Source organism: Aptenodytes patagonicus, chromosome 1 (assembly GCF_965638725.1).
Source record: "Aptenodytes patagonicus chromosome 1, bAptPat1.pri.cur, whole genome shotgun sequence".
Lineage (NCBI taxonomy): Eukaryota > Metazoa > Chordata > Aves > Sphenisciformes > Spheniscidae > Aptenodytes > Aptenodytes patagonicus.
The window spans coordinates 77039556-77053043 of NC_134949.1; the positions used below are offsets into that span (position 1 = coordinate 77039556).

A 13488-nucleotide genomic window follows, 5' to 3' on the forward strand; every position below is an offset into this window, starting at 1 on the left:
AGAAAGAGCAACTCCATTAGTTGGTATTAATATTAGGATCTTACAAGAAGCATTACCTGCTAGAAAAGGATATGTAATGTAAGCTGTAATCATTCTGTCACACTAGCTTCCCCTCATGGCTCTACTATTGTATTTTATCATTCTGGAAGTCATAAGATTTCCCTTGTTTTCTGCCTCCAAAATACCAGAGAATGGAAGCTTAATTCAACTTCTGACTTGAAACTTAATTCAACAAGTAATGACACCATGAAGCTCACTAGGGTCCACAGGAATTGAATGCCTACGGTACTAAACTGTGCCCCATCACTTTGCAGCCTATAGTTTACATATGAATTAGTATTCTGAAAGACCATAGCTCCACACCTGCCTTTCGCATCAGCGGTGAGGATGTAGTGACAGTAGAATAAAAGACAAAAGCAGGCCGAAGTCAGATTAAAGAAGGAACATGAGCCAAAGAACTTCTTGATCCCTGATCCTCACTGTACTAACAGAGTAAAGCAAGAAGATTACAGATGTGGGTTTTTTTTTTTTAGTCACCACCATAATGACATGTAACACACGCTCCCAGAAGACGTACACAGACTCTCAACCCTGTACATGCATCCAATTTATTTTTCCGGAAGAAAAGAGAAAGGAACGTGCGTTCCAAGATGCCCTTTTAGAAAAAGAAGACTGCTAGTAATTAGCAGGTTAAATGATGATAAATAACACAGAAATGACCATTTGTTAAAAAAAAACCCACACCTATTCTATTGTCAACTTTGAAAAAAATAGTTAATAAAAGAAGTTCACCAAAAAAAGTTATTGCCAGTTCAGTTGCCACCCATGACTATACTGTAATATTTGACTTCACGTGAAGCTTACCCTTGCCATATCAACAAGGAAGTTCTCAAATAACTTCCAAATATGGTTACTGGCATAGATCTCTTTCATTTCCACTTCAGTGTCCACGTAACAGTGGTTAACAAAATTAACGTAGGCAATTTTCACCTGCAGGCAGCAAAAACACAAACAATATGAAATGGAACAGTAAAAACCATTAACATGACGTTTTCTATCTGCAAAAATACCGAACAATAAAGATGATCCTTCAAGTATAACAAACACTAATAACAGTAATAATGCGTATGTTCAGTTCGGAAGATTTAAGGAGAAGCACGGCAACAAATGCATTAATGTACTTACTGAAAGATCACATGAAGAAAAATGGAAAGGTTTTGCAAACATTCTTACTCTAACGACAAAACCCCCACAAAACAAACCAATAATAAATCTGATATTTAGATGATATTAAGACTACAAGGGCCTGGCTCCAAAGCCAGGAGCTGTCAAAATGCAGGACACCCCTGCACTTGCCAGTTGACTGCTGTGGGTTGATGCCTTGTGACAAGCTTGCCAAATATAAAAAAAAAAAAAAAAAAAAAAAGTCTTTAGCAGAGCTGGGACTTCAATCCTTATATTCCCACAATCCTAATGCAGCGCTTGCATTCGGGGTGGATGTATCTCGGATCTAAATGGAAGAGAAAGGTTCTGCAGCACTGGGACTGCAGCCACCGCAGCACAGGGCTCAACAGGAGGACGGCAGTCTCGCTCCTCTCCTGCATTACAAGTCTGCATGTGCACATCAAAAAAAAAGGATGTCCAGTGCCTGAAATGTATAGATTAAATATAAACATATGCAGATACACTGAAAATTTCTTGTCACGGTCAAAGGAGAGGAGATGGTTGCATATGTTTAATGCAGGCAGGAGAAAACTCATGTCAGACTTTTAGGTTTCATTTGTTTGGGCTTTTTTAAATTAGCATCTGTTGAAATTAATGTTAGGAAGAACTTTTGAGCAAAGCAAACATTTTTCTTTTTAAGAAAAGAATCAGTTGATCACAAGGGGACTTTTTCACGGCACGGAGGGATTCTTTACTCCTGCAGGTCCCAGTTCTGTTAATACGAGCCACATTTTTCCACCAGATAGCCTGCAGAAATCCATCCAACCGATACACGGGGCCAAAGCAAGCTCCTTGCAAAGACTGTGAAAAGATTTCTTTTGATCACATCAGGTTTGGTGCAAACAAACATTCCCCTTCTGATCAGCGTGAGGTATCACAGTCCTACTGAAGCATGACCGGTAGTAGCTGCAGAATTGGGCCTCGATACGCAGTGAATAAAAACATTTGCTGGACTGCAACTGAATTTAATAAAACGAGACTTCACCCAAAACTCCCACTGACTTCAGCATGGCCAGAATGTTACCCATCATTTCCAACAAATTCAGGCAGCAGCAAAACATTGGCTTGACAAACCACTCAGCTGAGTCTTCGCGGCTACAGCCAGAAGTTATCAGAGCATTAAACTCTGACAGTGGCTGGACAAACCCAGGAAAAGAAAACAAGGCATCTGCCCCAAAAAGCTGACAATCGAAGCATAAGGGTCAAGGAATTTTCTATTTAAGAAAATTCTGGCTATCCTTTCGCACTTATTCACCTTAACAAACACCACCTGTTTCCAGCCTGTTTTCTGTGCAAATATTCAACTTGTCAGTGTATTATAAACAACAAAACATTTTCTGAGTTTCTAAAAATGATGTCTGCTTCCTTATCCAGTGAATCCTACCTCAGGTATGCAGTCATCATGGGTCACTACTCTCACTATATCATCCAGTGGCAGGAGTGAATTGCACTTGATCTCTGTGTATACATTCTTTCCTTCTGTACAAGCTGCTAGCAATTCCACTAGAGTGATGTGATACGCTAAGGGTCCGCTCTCGTCTGCTCGATCTCGCTCTGAACACATCATTTGGAGTAGGACTGGAAATGATGCTCTGTCGTTGTAGAATATCAACACATCTTCACCACCATTTATCAGCTGAAAAAGATATCACAAAGTTTTAAGCACCCTGCACGGCAGTCATTTTGGACTCAATGATCTTAAAGGTCCTTTCCCACCTAAATGATTCTATGATTTTCTTAATTTCTTACTTTGTTCTACCTTTAAGTATGCAAAGACTGTCTAGCTTAAAAAAAAAAAAAAATTAGTCTGATGTGGCTTACCAAATGCATGTGTCAAAACAATATCCGAGGCAAACTTCTGCTCTTACCTACATAAGTGCAAATCTGGAATAACTCACCAAGGAGTGAGCTAATGCAAGGTGAATCTGAAGTTTAATTTCTACATAGCTCTGTGTTTACCTAAGACAGTATGCCATCCTTATTATTCCTACCATCTCAATGTTTGTTTGAAGTTAATTAATTACCCTTACCTCCTATTGTAAGGCCAGGATGCATTATTATCCCTGTTTTATAGAGAGGGACTTGAGATGCAGAGAGATTAAATCTTCTGTGCTACCTCACACAAAAAGCCAGTGGCTCACCCAGAATTTAACCAACCTCTTCTGTGCCCTTCCTCAGCATCGGAAACAAAGGACGATTCTTCCCAACCTATGCAAATTTGGCAGGTGGGTCTTGACATTGTTAGTGTCATGCCAGCACTTCCATTTAACAGAAAACTGGTGTACGTGATAAATATTTGAATTTGCTACAAGTGCATTGCTCATCTCAAGAGGATCCAGAGCGGAGGTGGATGCTGGCAGCCCCATCTCAGCAGATCTCCCAGAAAAGTTTTGCTCTAATGCTGTTTTGAACCCCCCATACACCGATTATACCTACTGCCAGCGCTGCTCTGTGAGCTCGAGTGGAGCTGGGACAGGACAGTAGTCCTGTCTTCTCTCCATCACTTTCCTTTTAAGCATCATGCACTCTCGATGCAGGTAAAAATAAGCTCCCATAAACCTTTCCTAGTACAGAATACACCTTGGCAGCACAACAGCCGTATGTATTTTGTGAATAAGGCACTTGACATATCAAAGTCTACACGTGACATGAAATCCCAGCTTACTGAATTCAAGGGTAGAAATAAAGGTTGGTGGAGCTGTTGAGAAATGAGAAAGCAGCAAGAGCAGGAATGAAAATTAGTCTCCCAGAGTGAAAAGTCAAGAAACATTTCATTACATTTTCCAGGGTTTCAACGTTTCAAATTTTGAATTTACAGCTTTTCTGATTGTGTTTTCCCTGTTTCTTGCTTATTTTTACTTTGACAATTGGATGGAGTGAATTGTGAATTCAGTCTTTCCTGCAATTCCTATTTCTCGTTTATCTTTGGGTTTCTAAAATGTTTCTACTCGTGACTTTTCAAAATAGACATTTTCTCGACAATCCACAGTACAGAAAAGAAGTTTTTAAAGGGACAAGTGCTTGGGAAGGAGGAAGGAGACAGTACAGGGACGCAGATACCATTAATTTCATTGCACTCAAGGGGGGGGGGGGGGGGGAAGGAGGAAAATATGAGTGTTCAAAATGTTGGAAAATTGACCTAACTTTTTAATACTGATGTCTGGAATACTATGCTGTTAGGACATTCCATGTACAAAATAATAAAAAAAAATCCACACTGAGCCCTCTGGGAAGGTACGTGCTCTGTCACTTTCTATTAAGTTCTTCACCACATTCCCGTAGTTATTTTCCACTTGTGTACATTTTGCACAGAGGAGAGGGAAGACGACTCTTTCCAGGTTCCCCCAGAGTTACACTCTTATGTCAAATCCAGACCTAATCGGTACCAGTATTGCTTGATATTTTATCATATCAAGTCAAACTGACCCCTCATCCTTTCATGTACCTATCGCTGATTGTACAGGAGATAGTGAACTTGTGAAAAATGATGCTGCATGGTATGCTTGCTACACACTGACTGTGAGGAATCACAAACCAAAGCAGACGATGTTGCATCAGCTCAAGAAGAACTAAGGGGGACAAGGTAATCGTAATAAATGCAAGGACAGAAGAAGATGTCATCCCCTTTCCCCAAGTTATCCACTTTTAAATGTTATTTGTGAAGGGCATCCAAACATTGACCCAAGCAGAGAAAATTATGTCCCTTTAAAAGCAGAAAAGGAAGAGAAGTATCCAGTGTTAGCCAAAGTTCTCACTGAGCATCATGAGCTCAGTGATGGGGGGGGGGGAAACAAACAAAAAAACCCAGCAGCATTTTCGTCCACTAAAGTATATTTTCAACGAGTTAAGAACTGTGTGGAAGTATAATGAAGGTTGGTCAGTATTGGAGCAGCTGTTGACGCTCTGCGATGTGTCACTCTAGAAAAACTCTGCTGCCACATTGACCTGGTTCAAAAGTAAATTCTGCTTTCCCTTTTGTAATAATGTTTGCACGGATAGGCACTGTTCTTCCAGGAACCTCAAAGCATGCTTATAATGAGAAAAAGTGCCCTAAGGCACCTTTCAGGTTGGTAAACTTCATTACTAGCACTCTACAGACATGGGGACCAAGGATATGAGAACAAGTGAATCAGCCAGACTGGGAACGTTCAATGTATTTTATGAAAGTACTCTTTCACAATGGTGCTCCTTCACCTGTATGCACTTTCTAAAATATGTAAATATGATCAGTTTATTCCTTACTCCCAGTAAACAGGAATAAGCTACAATATACTTCCCGTGGGTAAAAGAAAACACAGGAGTAGTTGAGGCACGCTGTACACTCATATCTTGTCTTATGGTAAATTGTTTACATGCCTCATCTGGAGGCACAGAAAAAGTTACACCACTTGTTTAAGGTCACAAAGTACATCTCAGTTGTCTACTGAGAAACTGTCCTGACTCCATGGCAAGTTCCAACCATTTGGCTACACTGTTCCCTTTATATTGGATTGCCATGCAAGCGCCATTTAAATTTTGCTGTTAGCACCCTTTTCTAACAAATCATAATTACTTACCTGTAATTTCCTACTTTTTTTTAAAACAGATCATCATCTTACCCTCTTTCATCAAAACAGGGATGCTCCCTCCCCCCAGCAAACTCCTGCAGGACTCATGATGTAAATGTCACATCCAAGTTCATTTCGATTTTCATCATGCAGTCAGCTTGAAAATGTAGTATGACAATTTATCTTTGTGCTATTATAGGTCAGTAACAAAATGTATTTAAATTGAGAAAAATCTAAAAATTTTGTTTGATGAGAAAGTAAAAACCTACAAGAAGCTGTGGTGGAAGGGGAAAAATCTAAAAGCGCAAAGGCACAAGAACTGTCTGAATTATGTAAATCAAAGGCTTGTAATTGATATTGCATGTTAAAACACTTCAGTCAAATTGAAAAGGTTGAGGTGGATTCCATTAAAGGTTATCCATGTAGGTTGAAGCTTTATTTTCTTAATTAGAAGTTTTTCCTCTTTGTTGCTGTGGAACAAAATTTCAGCAGGGTTTAGTTTTGTTCATGCCACAACTAAAGCTTATCTCTGTTTTCTTTGTGAAGACGTCTCTTCAAAAAAACAAAAAAAAATGCACTTTGTAAAGTAAAGAAAAATGTTCCTTGGACTCTGATCCTACCTGGACTTTTCACCGTATTCAACTCTACCCACTTATTAATCTCATTGAACTGTTAACATAATTACAGTTAAATGCACGAGTGTCTGCAAGTTGAAGACTTCATTTATCATGCACACTATATATCAAATCCTAACTGCAGAGAAGTCTATTAGGTATTTTCCTAGTAACCTTATTGGCATAAAGACTTCTCCACAAACCACTCTGTGGAATTTACCGGGTCAGACTCTGAATCTAACTAGTTAAAGCTAGAGTAGCTCTACTGACTCTCACAAAAGTGCTCTGGAACAAAAGAAACAAAAGCAGAAACTAGAACCTAAAACTGTTACATGGTTACGTGCTAAAAAAAATGGTCTACAACACTATTTAGACAAATCCATAGAGGTAAGAGCCTCTTATATGGCAAAACCATGCCACAATATGGCAAATTTGGTGCATAAATGGGATCCTAAGTTACAGTACAGGAAAATGAAGGTTTATGTAACTCTGAGATTTCCATGCTACATCGTCTACAAATAGACATCTCTATATCACCATGCTAACACTCATGTTTTCTTTCTAGTAGATATACAGATGGCCTTACAAAATTAGATTAAAACTCCCAAAAACGTCTGCTAAAATATTCATTATTTGTGATACCATTTAAAATTCTAAAGCGATGATGCCATTATATCCGATTGGCATCAAGAGCAGAAAAAGCAACCTCAAAATACTAGTGTGTTAAAAAGACATCACACGAGTGATTAACATACGAACCCTTCACTTACCTCTGTCATTACCATGTCCTGGCATTTTTTCACGTATTTGCCATCTGCTTTCACAATGGTCTGCAGGAAACGCAGGTACTCCACATGACGGCCATGGGTCTCAATGCAGTGTACAAAGTGCTGCACCACTCTTTCACTAATTTCATTACACAGAAGGTAATTATTCATGAAGATGTGCCGCATGGTTTCAGCTTCCAGGAGCTAAACATATTAAAAACAAAACAGCCTTGTAAGAAGAGCAGATTTGTTTTGAGATTGAAGGATTCACAGGACTCTAGACTAGAGAAAGGCACGTTGGTAAAGGGAAACTGGGAAAGTCCAGCGTGCACCAGCCCAGTGATTAAGCAGTGACCTTAGGGCCTAGCTTTCATTTATGATGGGATTTCTCCACACTTTCCTATGAGTACAAAATGGTCCTAAAGTGGACATAAACAAAATCTGTGCCCCTGGGGAAGGTGAAGACACACACATACACACGCTACACTGCTAGAGCACTCTATAGGGACTTTGGTATACAAGACAACTGAGACCACATTCATCCCACCCACCATCAAACTTTGCATTGAGGCAACCAAATAACATGATTAGCTACCTCTGGCTCCCTCTATGGTTGACAGAGGCAGGCATTTCCAGCAAGCAAATCATTGCACGTGTAGTCTGGTCACTCTCTGAGAGAACATCTCTTTCCACATTAACTACAGAGGGAGCCTAAGGCTATGTTTCTATCGGTGAGTAGCACAGTACAAGAGGAACAGATCCGTAGCAAGAAACGGATACTGCTGAGGACCCAGCATCCAGACTTTATGCCTTCTTGGGGCTTTTGCTTCAGACTTGCCCTAGCTTGGTCCCTTGGACTAAAGGCTCACGAGGGTCAGGTGTGCTCCTAGAGTATACCTCTGCTTAGTGTCATCTGAAAGGAATCCACACCAAGTTTGCTCCACAATGTGAACAAAAGCACAATTACTGGGATGACAGAAGATCAACTTCAAAAGAACAGAAAGGCAAGTGCAAGCAGGCTCCATACTTGGCACCTGAGTTAAATGTCAGTGTTGGATAGGATGGAGTCTGGGTGCTAGTCCCCACTGTAGTCAGCTCAGCGCCGTTCGCTAACTTCACAAAAAAAGCATAAATAAAAAATAACAGAACAAATGCTTCCTAGTGTACGCAGGCCAGGGGTCTACAAACCTAATACTCACACTCTTTCTAATAAAAGCATGTTTTGCTCAGTAGATCTGCCACTGAGCAAGATGTCATTCTATATGACTATATCTGTAAACCCACACAATATATACACAAAGGGACCATGACAAAGAGGTTTATTGTAAACACAATGATTTAATAAAAGATCAAATTTTAGATTAGTTGAATCAAATGGAAGTATCATCAACAAAAATGTATGGGTCTGATTCTGCTGTCACACAAGCTTCATGACAGCATAGTCACAGCACCTTCTACCTTGACTTATAGTCCATCTGTGAGCGAGTTAGGATGAATAAGATCAGAGTCAAGCTAAACATGATGTGATGATCTGACACATGTTCATAGAGACTTCCAGTAAACCCTACAGGTAATATTATTTTCCACTTTTAAAATGGCAACATTAAAAACAATGACACAAAGAGCAACGATAAGGGAGAAAAGACAGGAGAGAGAAGAGAAAGCAGAGAGAGCATAATTTAATGAAATTATTTATTTAGCACTGTCATTTTTCAGCAAGTCCAAATTTACTTCCAGTTATAATATTCTCCGTAAAATTAAATACTTACCCCTGGAGTTAAGAACAAGTTGAGATTTTTGTGGAGAAGAACTTGATTCTGAGGATTTCCTCGACAGAAATTCTGAAGAAAAGTGTGGGCTAGATTCATAACTTCATTCATCTTTTCATCGCTCTGCAGAAAGAAAAGACAAACGAAATCAGCTGGGCGTACCTAAACATACTTGTTAAAACCGCACAACGTGAGTTCAGCCAGGAACAAACCAATTCTCCCTCTGGCAAAAGCAGCTGATCTAGTTTCCTTCAGAGTCCATCAGTGACTGTACCTTACTCTGAATCGACTTGACCATAGGGAGTCACAGGTAAGAGCACAAACTCAAAGTAAGATTTCCTCATGCATGGTTGTAATTTCCTAGTTTAAAAAAGTGCTAAGTGGCTTGATATTCAAAAAAAGCTCTCTAGCCTGCACTGATTTTAAGCTTTTGAAAAGCTTTGGCTTTTATATAGCTACATATAGAAACAGATGTATGTGTGCATGTGTGTGTACACCTACATGAATATTTATGTTCATACACATACTCCCACACAAATATATGCCTAGTTTCATCCCCATTTTATATTCCTCATATAGTACTCTAACTATCATTCGATGAACCACCTATACAGACAAGGACTATTTTACTGAAGACAGCTGAACCCAGTGTCTATATCGTAACATTAGTGTGTAACACTAAGGAAAATGTAGCCCAGAAGAGGTTTTATCTCCTCTCAATGCTTCCTATAAGATCTAGAAAGATGTGCTCTTTAAAAGGCTATCTAGATCATTCATTTGTATGCTCAATGCCACTATATCAGTACAAAATCACTTTATCTTCTGAAAAACTTGCAAGTGGAACTAGGTTAGAGGCTTCCACCACAGAAACAAAGAAATTATTTCAGACTTGATCCTTGAAAGCTTTTTGTCCATCTTATGTATCTACGATAGCACTCACATCAGTGCCCAACAGTGGAATTTAGATACCCTGCCAGGAGCTCCATTAAATCAACACCTCTTACTGTGCAGTGACTGCAGATCTAAGGTTTGCCTATTTCAGGATTGGGATGATAGTGCAGTGGCATCCAGGTACCTGAGGCAGTAAACATTAAGTTCTTAATAAAACCTGTTCTATGCAGGCAGCCATATTTAAACTTAGGCCCAAACACATTATTCTTAAGGTAGAAAATGGCATCATCATTTCATATTGTACCATAATTGACTGAATTGAGTTAAAAAAAAATATTCACATTGATTCTTGGGCCTTTTGAGGCCTTTCCCTCTATTGAGTTCATGTTCTTTACCACTACAATTGTAAGAATAACCTTTTCATAGGGTATCTGCAGAAGGTCCAAGACTACCAAGTGGGCGCCCATATTTTTCAGCAATCGCTGCTGTTGATTCCGACATTTTTTATTCTGAACACAAAGTTTGCTGAGTCGAATCAAAATCTATAAATAAATAAACAAATAAATAAACATGCAAGCAAGCAAAGAAGCAGTCATGTCACACAAAAACAAACAAAAATACATTCTTTCAAAATAATTACTAAATCTACTTATCAAACAAATATATCAAGCAAGTTTCTTAGCAGATATACCAACCTCTTTAACAATATTGTAGTTATTGCTTTTATTGCTGTCTATCTGGGGTTTTTTGGTCCCATCCTGTATTGGACTCAAAATATTTGACTCCTGTAACAAAGAACACACAACAAGTGGAGATCTACTGCAATTTCCTCAACATGAACTAATTATATTTAATAACAGCAAGTGAAGAAGTATTACAGCAGCTCATAAGGAACAGATGTAACACAGATAATAAAGAAAGAGACTTGTTTATTCTTTATCCACCAGTCCAGTGAGTGAAAAGATTCACATTAAAGTTCTTCCTTTGTTTCAAATTTCCAACGTGATTTGAGGCAATTACTCTATGTCTTCATGCTTCTGATCCTCCTAAAAAAGAATATGGCCCTAAATCACAGACTAGGCATCCCAAGGAATTTGGATACTATGAGAATAGGGACCATAAGTGTATTTTAATAGCCACCACTTGTTCCAAAAATCTCTAATACAGCTGGAAAGATTACAAATCTGTGTATGTGAACATTAAAAAGTCTGGAGAAAGAGCTTAAGACGACCTCTGTAGTTGAGATAAGTAGGGTGGAGTTCTCAGCAGTACAGGAACAAGTAGCACATGGAAATTAGAGATGTTCCTCCTGTGAAGAGGACACTTCTGTCCTTATCTCTGGATGATGCAGTAAAGGATTTAAAAACAAATGAGAAGCTTATGTTAAACTGCAACATCCAGTCATGACGCCGTATGCTCTGGGCCTTGGCTCTTAGAAAGCCCCAGCTGGGTATGATAAATAAGAGAAATCAAGTCAGTGAGTAACTGCCAACACCCACGCACCTTTCCATGCATAGCTCAATCAAAACACGGAAGAACATCTACACAAATACTGCCACTTAGAATACTGGCAGTGTGGGGGTTTTTTCCGCTGCCAGCTATAGTAAGCCTTTCTTAACTGGAAACACAAACAATTGAAAGATTGGACTTTGGATGCTGAAATTATTAAGCATGTAGAAAAACTGTACCAGATCTCAAGCCTGCCTTACGGTATAACCACAAGGATGTAAACCAGTGTAATAGCATAAAAAAAGAACTAAACAGGTGCGCTTCTGAGTTTCATTGTGTCCTCAAACTTCCTACTGTTTCAGAGAAGAGAATTATGCTAAAACACACACATGCATGCCAATCTGAATGTTTATACCTCTTGAAACCTCTCTCTCAACTTTCTTAGCTGATGGTGAAGATGAGGAGTTCTATAAATCCCATTTGGTCTTAATTTCAGTGGGGCGAGAACAGCTGCACCATTTGGTCATGGAAGCTGTTTATAACAGCCTCAGCACCGCTGTTCAGCATGGTCATGTTGATCTATGCAACAACAGTGAATTTTTGTTTGTTTAAGTTTGTTAGTATGCATGCTGCCTTCTCTCTAGCTGTTTGAATCAATACTTTGGAAGATATTTCAGGCTTTTTGCTATAATTAACCACCCTCCTCTGTTCTGGGACTGTGGGTTAACCAAGATTAATTTACCTGTTACTTTTATCAGCATTCTTCCTCAATCAAAGTAGTTTTATAATCCATGTGAACTATATGTCTTATCTGGAAGTGCTGATCAGCATTAAACTGCTGAATCTATCCTTTCTCTTAACAAAATAAAAACCTGTTTATTGAACCCATAAGAGTATGCCAGGGATGTAGTTATCAAGAGATAATCACACCACTGGGACACCAGAGACACTTAGTTGCATATCTTGCCTCATTATGCCCCATGATAGACATTCTCTGTCACACTTGTCCATAGGGGACAGGGAGTCACAGAGATCGCACTGAGAAAGGTTCTCGTCTGAGTACCCCACCTTCAGGAAATGGTGTTTTCTGAAACAGACTACTTCCTCTATTCATAAAACTCCTGGGATATCACTCTGCATCAGTCTTAGGATCCTTTCTTTCTAGCCCCCAAAACGGAGGCCCAGATTCCAGCATTCGGTCTGAGCAGCTCCCCGCTGCTGAAATAGTCTCACTCATCTCAGCAGGACAGCTGTGCAAGGCACTAGTCAGTGTCACGCTGGCACAGTTTTGCCCTCCACAGGCTGTATTTACTTACCAGGGGAATGAGGGGCACTCTCAGAGTTTCTGCGCGCAATCTCAACCTATATATGACGTTTCAGGAGATGTTTGTTTAAACATTCCCAGAACCAAAGCAAACCGCCACAGACCAGAAAAGGAGGAGAGCAAGGGAACACCAGGCGCTTAAGGGTGCTGAAAGTTTATACCACTTAAAAGCTTGCTGAACTTTCTTAGCGGATGGCGAAGATGAGAAGCTCTAGAAACGCCACTGCACTGTATTCCAGCTTCACCTGACAGTCCTTTCACTGGGACTGTCTCTTTCTCCTCCTCAGATCTGTGTTTCTGGTGCAACTCCACCAATGCATCCTCCAGTGACAGGACAATAAAGACCACACTTTCCGTAGTCCATGGTATCTATACAGACTCATAACACCCTTCCTAGAAATAACCAAGTAAACAGGCTTCATCCGCTTTTCCCTTCTGAAGCAAGGCTCAGTTATGTGAGATCAATTTCAGCATTCCTTCCTAAGCCTATGTGGTGTCTAATTCATGTCTGACCTAACTCCAAGCACTCTTTCCTATAATTCTGATCTCCAGTTCCTATCAAGATGATCCTGCATGGATGTAAGATTTGTTGTTTTTCCTGTGGAGAACTCTGGAGACTTTATTTAGAAGAACATGGCCTTTTTTCTACAAATTCTATTTCTGGAGCCATATGACTGCAAAAAAAAAGTAAGTCTCTAGCCCCTCCAGGTTATGATAAAAAGGTGGAAACAATTACCCAAAAAGACTCAGAAGACTAAGGGCATAAAACTCTTATGCCAACTTTGCAACGTGCTTCGGTGAGGACAGAAACTTGGGCTTAAGGTAAGACTTTTCTGGAATGTAATCTAAGCCCTTGTGCGCATTGTAATGTTGTTTGGGAAAAATTAAGCACAGGCAAATGAA

General features: G+C 39.6%; 1 protein-coding gene across 2 annotated transcripts in view; it reads right to left on the bottom strand.

The window, feature by feature from the left end:
- The window catches only part of ITPR2 (inositol 1,4,5-trisphosphate receptor type 2), a 271888-nt gene that overhangs the window by 143328 nt on the left and 115072 nt on the right, over positions 1-13488 (bottom strand). For both annotated transcript variants that reach the window (XM_076343386.1, XM_076343377.1), the window contains 6 exons: positions 10508-10597; positions 10229-10354; positions 8922-9044; positions 7156-7356; positions 2609-2860; positions 865-990 (listed from right to left, as the gene is read on the bottom strand). In XM_076343386.1, coding sequence (XP_076199501.1) covers positions 865-990; positions 2609-2860; positions 7156-7356; positions 8922-9044; positions 10229-10354; positions 10508-10597 — 918 coding nt within the window. The remainder of the gene's footprint in view (positions 1-864; positions 991-2608; positions 2861-7155; positions 7357-8921; positions 9045-10228; positions 10355-10507; positions 10598-13488) is intronic.